General features: G+C 48.4%; 1 protein-coding gene across 1 annotated transcript in view; it reads left to right on the forward strand.

Annotated features, from left to right (window-relative positions):
• The first annotated feature begins 342 nt into the window (after positions 1 to 342).
• LOC144767079 (rho GTPase-activating protein 24-like) overlaps positions 343 to 15,850 on the forward strand; it is a 261,070-nt gene continuing 245,562 nt past the window's right edge. The window contains exon 1 of the mRNA XM_078650703.1: positions 343 to 640. Within this exon, the coding sequence (XP_078506829.1) occupies positions 589 to 640 (52 nt within the window). The 5' untranslated portion in view covers positions 343 to 588. The remainder of the gene's footprint in view (positions 641 to 15,850) is intronic.

Raw genomic sequence — 15,850 nt, forward strand, 5'->3', positions numbered from 1 at the left:
TCTATTTCCATTGTAGCGCTGCTGAATTAAATCAATACCGCGTGAACGCCTCAGCCATTTCTTCACAGCACGTCCAGCTACCGCTGAGCCTGAAAACTGAAAGTCAACATAATTCACAGTAATGACATGAACCCTTTTTCGCTGCAGAATTTTGGCTTCCTTTTTGCATTTGCTAATGAAAAAGTCACATTAGGTAAATTGCTTTTAATGAAATATTGGCATGCAGCAGTGACTGCTGCAGAAGAGGGGAAGCCTGTCCTTGGACGCAGACAGAGTCCCTCGTCCTCTGAGCGGTCAGCGCCCACTCAAACCAGAATGTTGACTTGTTGGAAGGCAACAGAGACAGCAGCGAATTAGGTGGTTTAAGAGAGACGGGTGCTCAAATATGGCAGGATTTTTAATATGAGTTTCTGTTGCGTCGGCGGCTCGGCTGACTTTTTTCCACAAACCATGGGTTTATCTCCATGAAAGCTCATATACTTCCAGATGTACATCAGAGAAGAACGGAGAGAACCAGGGACATGGAAATAACAGTTTGTCGTCACCACAGTGACTTCTCTTCACTGTCTTCTGAGGCCTCTCACGATAATGGGGCTCAGCTGCATCAAACCGTGGACCGGAAGCACGCAATCCAAGAAAGGTAAGTTGCTTGCAGTGGTGTACAGTACAGTAACAGTAAACGCGGGCTTTTCTCAAGAATATGTGAAGAACAAACACCTGGTTCCATGGTGGGAAGAGGTTGTGGGCTACATTAAGTAAGAATTCACGTGCACGCACTGCATTGTGGGGCCTAGTTGTTGAATGGTGTTGCTTTCCCTGGTGGCCGTGGTGATGTCGGGCTTTGCTAGTCTGCCCTAGGTTTTATAATTTATATGTGTATCAACAGCATCTCTTTTCACCCTCCCCAGTGCTACCGCGATTTACTGTGGAAAGTGAACAATTAACCTACATTTGAAGGAGGCATCATTTTAAAGATGTTGACATCATAAGCATTTATCGCGGACAGCGCTGCCCTGGCAGCCCCCACTGACCTGACTCATCTTATCCATGCAAGGTGCCCTCCATTCCATTGTAGAGCGATTCACGTCACGCTCGGCTGTAAAATGATGAACGCATTTTGAAGATGGAAATTATTTTACTAGGAACGCAAAATTGCTTCACTATTAAAAGGTGGAGAAGCCTGATACACTGAGGTATATGTGCTTGCAACTTGCTTCTGGGTAGATTTATGAACAGTGCCGACACTCACCTTTTTCCCCCAAAGATTTTATTGGGGTTTTTGCATATATGACGCATCAGAGTGGTACATCAGTGCGGTCAGTCAAGACTTTGTTATCTTCATTACCTTTCCCTAATTTCTTTCATCCTTACAGACTTAGTGTCGGTATGCACAATGGTTCATTTGTAAACTGTAGGACTTTTTCTCATCTGGACCATTATAAATGTGCAAAGCACAAAATATTAGTATGCGCAGTTTTACAGCGGAGGAAATTCAGAGGTGTACTAAAGCTCGTTTAAGAATACACACGGTTGAACATGTTAGTAACTGCTCAAACCTGGCAAAGAGGCTACATTTGTGCAAATGCACGTTAGGTAATTTCGAACATCTGCAAAAGACCTTTAAAAGCCCCCATTCCCGGTCAATACCTCAGCGTGACGCCTGCAAAACATGTAAGAGGTCTCTGTAAGCAAAGTTCCGTGTAACATGGATAAGCCATCCTTTAGTATTGTAATAGTGGGTAACATTCACCAGGCACCAGCTATTCACTGCGCCGTACGTGGAATGCCAATGGTGTGTTGTAGGTCAATAAATCGGTATTTTAAGAATCAACAATCGTAGTCGACATTGAAACTCAGTGACACGTTCTTTGCATCACACATATGATCCCGGAAAGTATTTTTTGATTCAAATTAAGGTATCGTGTACCATAGCAAGGGGAAGACAAGGTCAGGAGCGTTGAAGGTGGCAGGGCATAGACTTTCTATAACCCAATAATGCTGCCATTCTTACCCAGTCTTGGTTCAGCACATTCACTGCCAGGGATCTTTTGATTGAGGTAATGTTATGTACACTGCTCGGTGGCAATAGACCCCGCTGCACCAGCAGTGCAGGGGTGCCCATAGTTCCAGGGGTCCCCTCCAGCACTGTGAACAGGTGGGCCTGAGAGCTCCTGACTGGGTATGGAACGTAGGGGACCCTGCCATGTACTTTGCAGGGGGCCCCTCAAGTTTTGTTACGCCACTGACACTGCTTAGAATAGGCTGAAGTTAAAAGTGAGGGGTGAGAGGAATATAATGGGCGCCATATTTGATTTTGCCCAGGGCTCTATTTGAGCAAAGGACAACCCTGCATCCATATATGGAGCACAATAATTGACATACACCTGACACCAGCCAGGTCTATTGGCTTTGCGAATGACTTTGTTGTACATAATTAATATTAAAAATTTAATTATGAGACTGTGAATAAAAACATTAATGAGCCCTGTGGAAGGTTTCTTCAGGGTGTCTCAATCAAACCCATTTTGGGAGGGAGGAAGGGGGCAAGCCACACCGACAACAATTTGTGTGTGTAAACCGCCGCTTTAGTGAAACAGGTGCACATCACACTTTATTAAAACGCACTTTGCCATACAAAACTGAAACCTCTCTAAACATCAAATTACCTGACCCCTTGACCTTTCCTCCCCCCACCCCTAAGATCCCCACATGATAAAAAAACCACCCTGCAACATACAATACATAACTTCCAATACAATAAATAATACACAATCTTATCACATAACATTAAAACTCCTACCCTCCCAAGACCTACAATCCTATCTGCCTTCCTGTAACTGTAACTAATGAACCTCTAATGTAAACTTCCAAACTGCTTAACCTTTCCCCGCTTCTGTTCACCAACTCCCCAAACTTAACGATAAACTACCAAACTCCAGACAAACTTGGCCAACTTCAAAAACAACTTCGCCAGCACCTGTTCCAAGCGACATTACAATAACTTAACCCCTATGCACCTGTTCCAACCGCAGCACCTATCCAAAAACCTACCCTAAACGCCTCCCACAAAAAACCTTAAGCCCAGGGAGGGTGGGCGGGGCCAGAAAAAACCTCACTACAGAGCTCCCAGTCACCAGGTCACCAAAACCTAAAATGGTGGCTGGGCCAGCGCTGAACCCCACTACCAGGGGCGTAACACAGGTCCCCGCAGCCCACGCGGTGCGGGGGGCCTCTATCTCCAAGGGGCCCCCTCTGCACTAAACTCTGGCCGGGAGAGCTCCTGATTGAGCCCGGAGGGGGCCCCCCTAAGTACCGTGCAGGGAGGCCCCCTCACTTTTCATTACGCCAGTGCCCACTACATAGCCTTGGGCTATCTTTCAAAATTGGGCTGTCTTTGGGCTACTCCCAAGGCAGCCCAAAGCCGAAAAATGGCTGCTCCCTGCTCGCCCCCCTCCCCCTCCCAATCTGCCAGAGGGGCAGACCTCGCGATGCTCGGCTGTCCCCCAAACTCTCATTTGGAGGGAGGAAGGGGAAAAGCCACACCGACAACCATTTGTGTGTGTAAACGGCCGTTTTATTGAAACTGGTGCACATCACACTTTATTAAAACTTGCACCCACATGATAAAAAAAGCCCATTCTGCAACATACAATACATAACTTGCAATACATTAAATAATACACAATCTTATCATATAACATTGTAACTCCTACCCTCCCAAGACCTACAATCCTATCTGCCTTCCTGCAACTGTAACTAACGAACATCTAATGTAAACTTCCAAACTGCCTAACCTTTCCCCGTTCCTGTTCACCAACTCCACAAACTTAACGATAAACTACCAAACTCCAGCCAAACTTGGCCAACTTCAAAAACAACTCCGCCACCCAGGAAAAGGAGGAAGGGTAGGTGATTACACCGCCTCCACCTTTTCCTGCCCCCCTTTTACTGTCGTCCCAATTCACCTCCCTTAGGTTCCTCACTCCTGACGCACACCCAACAACCTGGACAAAACCTCCCGCAACGCTAACAAATAAAGGTCCATGCCCATGCGGGAAAGGTGAACTCCGTCACCCCGAAACAACTCCGGTGCATCGTATCGAATGTCCCGATGCCAAACCCGTGAAAACCCCAAGTGCCTACAAAAACAGACCATCTCCACATTGACCTTCCTTCTGGCCTTATCCACCGATTGAGGTTTCACCGCCCGTCTCCAGACCCTCCGCGGAACAAACTCAGTCCATACCACCGTAAACCCCAACCACCGCCTCTTAATTTCCTCCAGTCCTTTTTCATGGCCCTCATCAAGACCAACCCCGTCTCCCTAACAATGTCGTTCTCACCTAAGTGGAGAACCTACACATCCGGACACCTACCCGCCACCAACAGCAATCGGACGACCACCTGCCCAAGCGCATGATGTCTCCTCGCCCCACCCCCGTCTGTGCGCTTCCGACGCTGCGCCAATCCGAAAGGAATGCGTACCATATTTCCTCCCATCCACTCCCAGCAGAGCCAACGTTTTCCGCAATACGGCCAACAGCTGCGAACCTGTAACCTCCCGCCCATCCGTGTGCCGAAAGACCAACCCTTCCGCTGGCTCCCCTGCCCGCAATACCCACCTCCCCCAAGGCCACCTTCCCCAACGATACCCACCTACCGACACTCCTCTGGTCTGTTTTAGACTTCCGTAACCAAAGGCGCACATCATTCCCCCAAAAGCAGCCTCCGATCACAATATCCCAGAACAGCAACTCAGACACCTGAAAAGCCCCCGCGAACATCCACACCATTAAGGTAGTGAACAAGCAAGCCTCCCCGCATCCCTGCAGACAAAAGGTAAGGCTCCCACTACCCTCCCCAACAAGGCCCCCGACAAAGGTTGCCGAACCCAACCCAACTTCCCACACTCCCGGGCCCAACCTTCCAGCATCCATGACCCGAGCTCGCCTGCGGACGGTGCATAACCCCATAGGAGTTTGCCCATGAAGGCAATCCCCGCCAGCTTGCCCGCTATCATGATCCGCGTGAGCCCTTTCTCGATGAGCGGCAGGATAAACTGAATAACATCCTCCTGCCTTCCCTGTCCCAGGGCCCGCCATCGCGCCCCGTACGCCACAAACTACCCCCATGCAGACACGTACGTCGCACTTGTCGACTCAGCCAAGGACCCTAGAACCAGCTGCAAAATCCTGTGTTGCCTACGTACCACAGTTGCGGAGGCATGCATGTCGGGTCTCGATCCGCGTCCTTGGCTAACCCACGGAATCTCCCCCACTGCGAACGAGGCAAAGCATCCACTATGTCATTATTAATCCCCGGCACGTGCACCGCGTGAAAAGCAATGTCATGGCGCAGGCAACCCAACACTAACACCCGCAGAAGTTTCAGCACATGTTCATCCCTGGCGGACTGGCGATTCACCACCTGCACTACCGCCATGTTATCCACATGAAAGGTCACTCGTCTGTGGGCCAGCACCTCCCTCCTCAGCGAGACCACCACCACCAGAGGGGAAAGCTCCAAGAACGCGATGATCCTCCCTCCCCCCGCCCACTCCGGGGACCACTTCTCCGCACACCACCGCCCCTGCCAGGTGAGCCCAAAACCATCGCTCCCTGCCGTGTCTGAAAAAATCTGGACATCCCAGACCAGGTCATCCCCCCTCTGCATGGGGAGCACGTTAAAATTCTGCAGAAAAAATTGCCACATCCGCAGGTGTTCGTGAATGCCCGCTGACAGCCGCACGTGGTGATGCGGTGGCCTCCACCCCGCCAAGGCCCTGCCCAATCTCCTACAAAACGTCCGACTCACTCACACCACTCTGCAAGCAAAATTGAGGTGCCCCAACAGCATCTGTATCTCCAAAACCATGACTTTGTGCCTTGCCATGATGACCTCCAGCAACCCCAACATCCGCTGCTTCTTCTCCGCTGGTAAACGGGCCTCCATCGCCCCTGAGTCCAGCTCTATGCCCAAGAATGACAGCACCGTGCCTGGCCCCACTATCTTCTCCGGTGCCAATGGCATGCCCAAGTCCTGCATGATCTCCTGAAACCTGTCCAGCGCAACCTGGCAGTCCGTGGAGTCTGGGGCCCCAACCAAGAAAAAGTCATCCAGGTAGTGAGTTACTCCTTGGTGACCCGTCCGTTCCGTGAAAAACCTTTGCAGAAACGTGCTGAAACACTCAAAAAGCACGTAAGACATCAAGCAGCCCATCGGCAATGCCTTGTCCAAGTACCAGCAGCCATTAAACTGGATGCCCAGTAATTCCCAATTGTCTGGATGGACCAGAAGCAGCCGGAAAGCCGACTTGATGTCGCAGTTTGCCATTTTCGCCGTTGCACCCGCGGCCACCACCAAGCAGCGTCAACTGATGAATAAGACACTGTGGTCTCCCGCTCATCAATGTAATTGTTCACCGAGCCACCTTCAGGCCATGACAAATGCTGAATGAGGTGAAACTGCCCCGACTCCTTCTTGGGCACCACCCCAATGGGGGACACAATCAAATCTGCCAACGGCCAGTCTTCAAAGGGTCCCGCCATGCGGCCCTCACTGACTTCCTTATTCAATTTGCCCTGCACCACCTCCGGGTGCTCCCTGGCAGACTTCAAATTGTCAGCCCACCTCCGCAGCCGTGGCCTCTCATAACCCAAATGAAATTCTTCCAAAAACCTGGTCCGTAACCGATCGGCAGCCCCCTTGTCTGGGTAATCCCTTTCCTCAGACGATCCCCCCCATTCCCCACCTTCCCCCCACCCCCACAGATACCATGCGGGCCGCTTCCGCTCGATTACCTGATGCCAAGGACGCCACACACCGCTCTCCACCCCTACGGTCCAGGGATGCCGTCCTCATCTCCCAATAAGATGTCCGGGCCGTCCTCTCCCGCGGGCCCCGTGACACCTGCAAAACACTACTAACACCGTTATTCAGCCCCCCCACCACCCTCACCATCCCTCAGCTGTCCTTCTTCCAAGCTATCCTCATCCTCAATTATCTGCACCCCGCCAGCCACATAACCCCGTCCGTCCGGCGGCGCCGACTTCACCCTGCCTGCAACAGCAACCACATCATGCCCCCCTCCTAAACCAGTAAAAACATCCGATGCGGCGCTCCTCTTCCGGTGGTGCCCCCCAAGCTATAGTGGCCCTGAGGGTGGAGGGGTCGGCGAGCCCGCCACGGGCCTACTTCTGCCGGCCATGACGGGATCCCCCGCCGATGCCGGGCACGCCGCGGGAGGCTCAGCCCTCCCTTCACCTTGGCGCCGATGGGCCGTCCCTAGCCCTGCCAAGTCCGGAACCTCGCGGCGTACGTCCTCCTGAAAAAAAAACGGTAGGTCTGGTGTGCTGGGTCCCTCAAACTGAGCCGCACCACCGCATCCATAACACCCCCCCCGCCCCCCGCACGCCTACCACCCACGCCCCCAACCTCCTCCTGACCCCCTTCCCCACCCTCTCCCTCCTCATTCTCGCTCCAAGCCAGACCCCTAAACCCGGCCCCGTCATCCAAAAGGGCCCCCCAACACCCCAATCCCATCCTCCCACTGCCCCCCTGCCCTCTCACGTACAACCCTCAAATTCCCACCCCACCACGAGGGGCCCGCCACCTCCCCGTCTCCCCATGCCACGCCCCCAACCAACCCCGGCGCCTCCTGCACCCCTTCCGCCCAAGAGTCGAAAACATCCAGCCCCTCCCAGTCCCTCCCCTGTCATCGGAATCCAAAAGCAGTGTGGACATCCCCTCAACCGCTGACCACCTGCCTCCAACTCCCCCGCACCCCTTCCCCACCTCCCTTCCCCGCCTCATCCCCTCTCCGCCCCTCCTGTACCCCCTTGCTCCTCAACCGTTAAGTCAGCCCCCAAAGGCCTCTGCTTTCCCTCCTTTGCCCTTCCCCCGGAAGCCCCCTGTCTCCCCCTTGTCCCCGCCTGAGTCAACCCCCCCCCGGAGTGGAGATGGACTCTCTCGCCTCCCCGTACGCCCCCCTGACCCCACCAAAACTGATCCCCTCCCCCCTCTCCCCCTGTGGGTCTTGCTCCCCGCACTCACCTTCCAAGGCCCACCCCGCCCCATCGTGGCCGCTCCCGAATGTTCGGAGCGGCCAGAAATCAAAAATCCTCAAGGCGGGGAGACGCTCCGTGCTCTTCCCCCCGCCTTGTGCCGTTCCGCTTCCCCCAGGCCCCTGGCCTCCTGCACAGACGCCCACGCAGTCCGCCTTAGTGCACCGCGCCCCGCCTCCCACCGCATTTTAGCCGCCCCAGAACACGGCTGCCCAGTCTGCGGGGAGACGCCGACGGTGCTTCCCCCCTCCCTAGCTGCATCTCGACCGCCCCCGATGGACCTGGGTGGTCATGAAATGGCTGCCCAGTCTGCGGGGGGCGCCAACAGCACTCCCCCGCTGCACCTTCCTCCCGCACTCAACCCGTCCCCCCTCCCCACTACCACCAGCAACCAGGGCCGCGCCCCCGGCATCCGCGCGGCCCTTTCTCCTCACCTGTACCCGGGCCGTCTTGCATGACGGCAAGCAGGCCAAAATGGCCACCGTCACGCTAGCAGACGCGCCTCGCCGGGCGCACCCCACCCTGAGGGCCCACCAAGAGGACCATACGCACTGCTTAGCTAAGCAGGCGGATGGCTTTCAACACACCGACTTCCTCACTAGCCATAACTGCGCCAAACAAACGCTGACAAACGAAAAGCAAAACCGCCTCAAGGCCGCCAGAAAAAACCTCACTACAGCGCTCCCAGCCACCAGGTCACCAGAACCTAACATGGTGGCTGGGCCAGCGCTGAACCCCACTACATAGCCTTGGGCTATCTTTCAAAATTGGGCTGCCTTTGGGCTACTCCCAAGGCAACCAACAGCCGCAAAATGGCTGCTCCCTGCTCGCCCCCCTCCACCTCCCAATCTGCCCGGGGGGGCAGACCTCGCGATGCTCGGCTGCCCCCAAACTCCCCATGTTCACTCAATGTTAGATCTGTACGCCCTTTTTTCATAAATTACACATCATGTCTTTCTTCTTCGGCACCCTTGTTTCTCTCTCTCCTTAATCTACTTCCACGCATCTCCTAATTCACCACCCCAAACATACAACACACCCACTTACCTGCAAGCATTGCATTTTCTTTTACCTTTGCTTGTCAATATTTTGACAGCTGTGTTCCTCCTTCACACACATTTGCTTAGAATCAAAATTGCAACCAGAATACGTGATCATTGAGCAGTGCGCTCTGCAGCGAGTCCTAGGATTGGAAGACCATCTATTCTGAAAACCTTTTTGAACCAGTGACTCATCTGGCATTGTGAGGAACTCCCACTGCTCCTGTCTCAACTCCAGAGCTCTCAATTGTGGCCCGTTAGTAACTCCTGGAGACAAATCAGTTCGAAGTATGCACTATACAAGAGTGATTTTTTACATGAAAAAAATACAGAAACACAACGTCCTGGAACTAGGAAACACTGTTAGGGAATGCAAGATTAAAATTAAGATTAAGTGAAACATATGAAAAATAAATAGGAATCGAATCTCTGATATGAACTACTTTAACGTTTTTCACATTCATTAGTCAGAAATCCCTCAGTGTTGTGCTGGTAAGGTACAGGGTATGACTATAGGGCCTGATAGGGACCCGTTTCCTTATCCGTTGTTAACTCTTACTGGTCTGAGATCCAGATGGACCCGACCCACTTAAAGTCCTGTGAGACAGGAATCTCAGATGCCCATTAGACAAGCATTTGCAATGAAAGTGACTTGCATTCAGGAGAGTTTGAGCTATTGAGGAGAAGTGTGGCTCACTGGTTAGAGGCGGCAGATCCGTAAGCAGAGAACGGCCCGGGACCAGGGTTCGATTCCCGACGCGGCAGGGTCGTGGACCAGGGTCAGCGGACTCGATAATTCTCGCCTCGGTGCCTACTCTAGTCAGAAACCACACTCGGCAACTCTGGGCATCAGCTTGCCTCATCTTCACAACAGCCCCCCCAGACTGCCGAGGATGCTTGGTCGCACCTTAGAGATACCCATCAGGGACCATCTCTCAGGGTGAGCCAGGATGGGTGAGCCAGGATGGGTTCCCCAGCGGTCGAAGCGTGGAGATACTCCTCCGGGAGTCAATTCCTAGCGCTATATAAACCCACAATTAAATTAAATTGACATTGTAAATGACAATGCCTTTTATTTATGTGTTGTTTTTAAAACAGATAGATAAAAGTCCTTGTCATTTACAATGCAAATAGCTTAAACTCTCGCAAAAGCGTGTCCTATTGCATTGCAAATGCTTTTTTTTGTAAAAGTGCCCCATGCCATGCTTTCACTTTAAAGGCGGCCATGTCCCTTTCTTTAGATGTGGCTCATCTTAAGAAAGGGGCGAGGCCACAATTAAAGTAAAAAAGTGGTATGCAGCGCTTTTACAAAAAAGCATCTATTTGACAAGTTGACAAATCCTTTTTTTTGGGCAAAATTGCCCCATGCTGCAGTTTCACTTTAATAGCGGGCGCGCACCTTTCTTTACACACGGCTCATCTAAAGAAAGGTGTGCAGCAGCCATTAACGTGAAAGCGCGACATGGGGCTCTTTAAACAAAAAAAAGTGAAAATATAGAGAAAAAGAACATGCGGCCGCGTTCGGCGCCACAAATAAACCAGAGGCACACCCGCCACTGCATCAGCGCGGAACGTGCTATGAAAAAAAAAAAACGTTTCAGGAGAGCGTGTCCTGCCTCAGGCAGTTGAAAACCATTTAACAAAACAGTGCTTGGAGGCTGTAATTAAAGCCTACCAAGTAAAAACACATGTAACAGGGGGTGTTTCATGGGAGGTTGCAAAATGAGACAAGGCGGTACTAAGGAGGGACTACTAAGCCTATTGACCAATGAAAAGCCACAGTTTACAAAGGACAATGACACAAGCCAATGAAATATATGGGCTGAGAGTTGGTGGAGCTTCAATCCATATCTGAATACAGCATGCCTCGCAGAGCAGCGCATGCGCTGCCCAAGCTTGACCTAATAAGGCCCGGGTGCAATGGCACTGGAGGGAATCATTCATGCCATTGCTAACTCTGACACATGTCCTCGTTGCCGTCCTTACTCTGTGAGCACATTACTTGAAAAAATGACATGAGAAAAATATCTTGAGACTTAACATAACGCAACCATAATGATCTATTTGAACTTTCCAGCTTGTGACTAACTCGGACAATAGATGAGAAACCAAGGAACAGAAAAGTCTCCCGGCTGCATTCATAATACAGGATAAAAGTGTTTAGGACAGTCCAGACAGTCATTTTACATGTATTTGAAAAGAAAATGCTCCCTCAGCCCTGGAGGCATCCACCACAGTACAGAGGAATAAGGATTCATAGACTGAGACACAGAGGCCAGTGAACAGTGAAAGAGCTAAGGGAAAGGTGAAATCATTCTGACCAGCCATGAAAGAAACAATCAGATGTGAGATAGCTCATAGTCTGCTCTGAGTGGATGCGGGTGGCTAAAGGAGACCCAGACAGAGAGAGAGAGCTCTGTTCCACATGAGACAAGATAAATGGACACACCTCATGCAAACAGAAAACAGACTCACTCTATGCAGAAATAGTCTGAAGTCTGCAATTCTCACAATCCTCCTACAGTATACCAAAGGAACGGTCCTCAAAATTAACATATTAGCAAACTGAATTTCCAGTTGAACTTCCGGTAAAGTTTCAAAGAGGTGAGCTTCAAGATTTACCAAATAATGAGAATGTTCTAGGAAGGCAGCAAGCGTCACTTTAGAGGTTGGGCCAGTTGTGGAGAAGATGGTGCCATGTTTCTCAATACACTTAGAAGGCCCCAGGGACCGCTTAAATCCATTGCAACACCCTAACAAGTCCTCAATGTAGAAAATGATGAATGTAATCAGAATATATCCCATACACACTGTAAGGCAGCATCTATTTCAAACTTCAAGGTTGAAAAAGAGTGCAGCCATGCATTGATATTACATTTATGGGTACTGCTTTGTCGGGTTTGCACATATCATGCTAATCATTGACATCGTATTCACCCATTCCATGTGACTGATGATGGCAAGCACCTCAACGCTCCACACAAGAGCAGTAAACGCTATATAAATGATGCAACACAGTAACTGTGTATCTAAACTCGTTGCAAACTCCAAAGTACAGTACAATTCCTTCTACGTGAAATAGTGCTTGTTCGAGATTTTCAACTTAAAAATATATAAAATAACTTTGTGGATGTAAAAATTATAGAACACAAAGAGAACAGCGCTATGGAATGAAGCATTAGCATGCCCTCAGGGATGGAAGTATGATACCTTAGATATAAGGAGTGCATATGGTAGAAAGATCATAGAATGAAAATGTGGGCTTGGGCAACAGTTTTTAGGTCGAGCCTAGAGGCATGCTGTAATCCATCTGTGGGGTTTGAACACACCAACCATATGCCCACCACTTTTCATTGGTTGCTTGGCCTGCCTTTACAAATGCCATAGTTTTCGCTCGTGAATAGAGTACTTTTGTCCCACTTTGTGGCTGTTTTGTTCCCGCCCTGTGGACTGACACTCCTACATGGATCCTTTCTATAGGGGCCATTTGTTTTATTTGTGTTGGTATATATAGTTCTGCGCACCACTTTTCTTTTGGCTTGCTTTGTAACTTTCGTGTTCATCTCGCAAGCTTTGATGCTATCTCCAAGTACCGTCTGTCTGTGCTGCCTTTGTTTTCAACATCCTCCCTGGAGTTTGTGTTGTTTTCTTCCCACCCCCTTTCACCGTAGTTTGTGTTGACTTTGCTCCCGCCCCTCTCCTGCAGTTGATTGTGTTGCCTTTGTTACTGCCCCCCTCCCGCCATTGTTCGTGTTGCCTTTCTTCCTGAACCCCTTCCGCTGTAGTTTGTGTTGCCTTTCTTCCCACCCCCTGCCACCATGGTAATTGTGCTGACTTTGCTCCCACCAACCTCCTGTCGTAGTTTGTGTTGACTTTGCTACCTCCCCCTCCCACCATAGTTTGTGTTGCCTGTGCTCCTGCCCCCATCCTGCTATAGTTTATGTTGCCTTTGTAACCACCCTCTCCTGCCCTAGTTTGTGTTGTCCCTATTCCGCCGCAGTTTGTGTTGCCTTTCTTCCCGCCCCCTCCCACCTTAGTTTGCATTGCCTTTCTTCCCCCATCCCCTTGAGCAACGAGAACCTCTAAAAAGATGTTGCAACTACTGCAAAACACCTTAAATCTAGGACAATAACCTACTGATCTGTCACTTCCTACATTTTTACGTGCATTCCAGTTCACCTACTTGCAGTATTACAGACAGGCCACACTGCTGTCGCGGGTGTAACATTTCCAGACCATGTTTGGCTACATGCACCTTACCAGAGGTTGACTTATCATTAAATTCAAACCCCTACGTGAAACCTTTCATGCGTATACCATGTTAAACTGATCCAAACAGGCTTCACTCTCTGGCATTATTTGACCCTTGACTCTTTTTTGCACTTTTATATAGCATGAAGCTGACTTAAAGGTATTGGAGTGCTTTATATGAGCACCAGTTATACTATCCAAGTATGCATGATTTTTTTTATTTTAGTCACGGGGAGATTAAGTGATTTGCCCAGAGTCACAGGATGTTGAGCGTTGATGTAGAGATTTGAGCCTGGTTACAGCAGCCACACTGCCCTACAGAATATCTTAAAGACATTGGCAAAGCCAATAGCTCTGGCTAAACACTTATAAAGTCCAAAAGGCGAGACCTATTGACTATGCCAATGCTTGTTGTGTGTGTTTTTAGCAGCACCTTTTCTCATCATGGTAAAGTGTTTTTGAGCACCCTACCCTTTGCATTTCCACCACTCATTTCAAATATGCATGAGCGTCAAACGTATTATGCTAATGTCTTTGCAGAATTGTCTGAATTAGAGCTAATTATTTGCTCACATGAACCATTCAAACGAGCAGCACAGATGCAAAAAATAGTAAACACAAAAAATCTTACCATGGAAAGGAAAGGCAAAAAGGTGATTCTAACATGTGTAAGAATAGTTTGCACTTTTCATTCATGGAGGGGCAGGGTTCACTCCACACCTAAGGGCACTTCAAGTGGCGATTGAATTGCTGTTATCATGCAGATGCAGCGATTAGAAGTCTGAAGCCATTTCAGCCCATGGCTGCAAGGCCCAGGGGTATGGGAAGCCGTTCACGTCAAAATTACAGATCCCCATATAAGACATCTCCTGAAATGCATGGAGTGCTGCTAAATGAATCTGGCCCACACCAGAATGAATGCAACATGTGTCAAAACAAATATGAAACATTGCAGAATGAATATACTACCTAGTGGACAATTGAAATAACACACACTCTGAATTGGATAAAAGATATACCAAGATGTATAGCAACTACGTTGAAAGGAATATGGCTGTTGCTGAAAATAATACAACAAAAAAGCAAGTGAATATAACCCTTATTGAAATAATTTAGACTGATGCTGAAATGAATATGACCCACATTGAAACGAATATGGCACATATTAAATAGAATTTGACACTCTTTAAAATGACTGTGACACACATGGAATGAATGTCAGACACACATCAATGAATACAAGCCATGTTCAGATGAATTTGACAAATGTCTAAATGATTATAAGATACGTTGAAATAAATATGGCTAGTGTCACAATAAATATGACTAACATTGAACTGAATATGAAACATGTTCACATGAATATCATTACATAAAATGAATATGGCCCACACTTAAATGAATATGAGATGCTTTGAACTGAATACTACATCCATTGGAATCAATATAATACATATTAAATTGAATGCAGCACTTTTTCAAATGACTGTGGTCCACATGAACTGAATGCAAGACAATCAGCAATGAATACAAGCCATGTTTAAATGAATATGGCACATGTTCAAACACATGTAAGATAAGTTAAAATACATATGACTAGTGTCAAAATGAACATGACCTACACTGAACGAAATATGACATACTTTCATATGAAAATGATTACAGTTGAAATTAATTTGCCATGCTTTAAAATGAATATGTCCCACTCTTAGATGAATATAAGAAGCTTTGAATTAGATACAACATCCATTGAAATGAATATTGCACATCTCTAAATAATTCTGACACATGTTGAAACATTCATAACATGTTGATATAAGCAACATATCCATTGAATTCGAAATTACACAATTTCAAAGGAACATGACAACTGTAATATTAAGTCTTGATATGCGAAACAAACGTTACTCATGCCATAATGGATAAAACAGGCCTAGCAATGAACATAAAAAGTGTTAAAATTATTTTGTCCTATGTTAAACGAATGTGATACACAATTGAATGAGTATGACATGCACTGAAAATAATCTAACTTGTGTTAAAATGATAATGACCTACACTGAACTGAATCTGACATATGTCGATATGAATATGACCACAGTTGAAATGGATTTGTTATGCCTTAAAATGAATATGGTCAACCTTTAAGTGAATATGAGAAGCTTTGAACTGAATGTGGTATCCATTGTAATGAATGTGGCATGTTTTGAAATAAATCTGAAACATTATGAAATCCTAGTTTTGCTGCAAGACAAACTCTTGTTTAAAATAATAAAGTGGACATGAGGAATTGCTCCTTTTTTACATGCTCAACCTCTTTTGTTTGCTGATTTTGGTGCTGTTTTAGATTGCACACTATGGCAATGTTGTCAGTGCCCAGTGTATGTGCTCTGAACCCTAAAACATTTAGACATTGACAAATCTTTGATTGGCATGCTAAGTCCATAGCGTATCATGTAGAAACTGCACGCAAGGCATGGTAATGGAAAAATGACC

This window comes from Lissotriton helveticus, chromosome 7, assembly GCF_964261635.1.
Source record: "Lissotriton helveticus chromosome 7, aLisHel1.1, whole genome shotgun sequence".
NCBI lineage: Eukaryota > Metazoa > Chordata > Amphibia > Caudata > Salamandridae > Lissotriton > Lissotriton helveticus.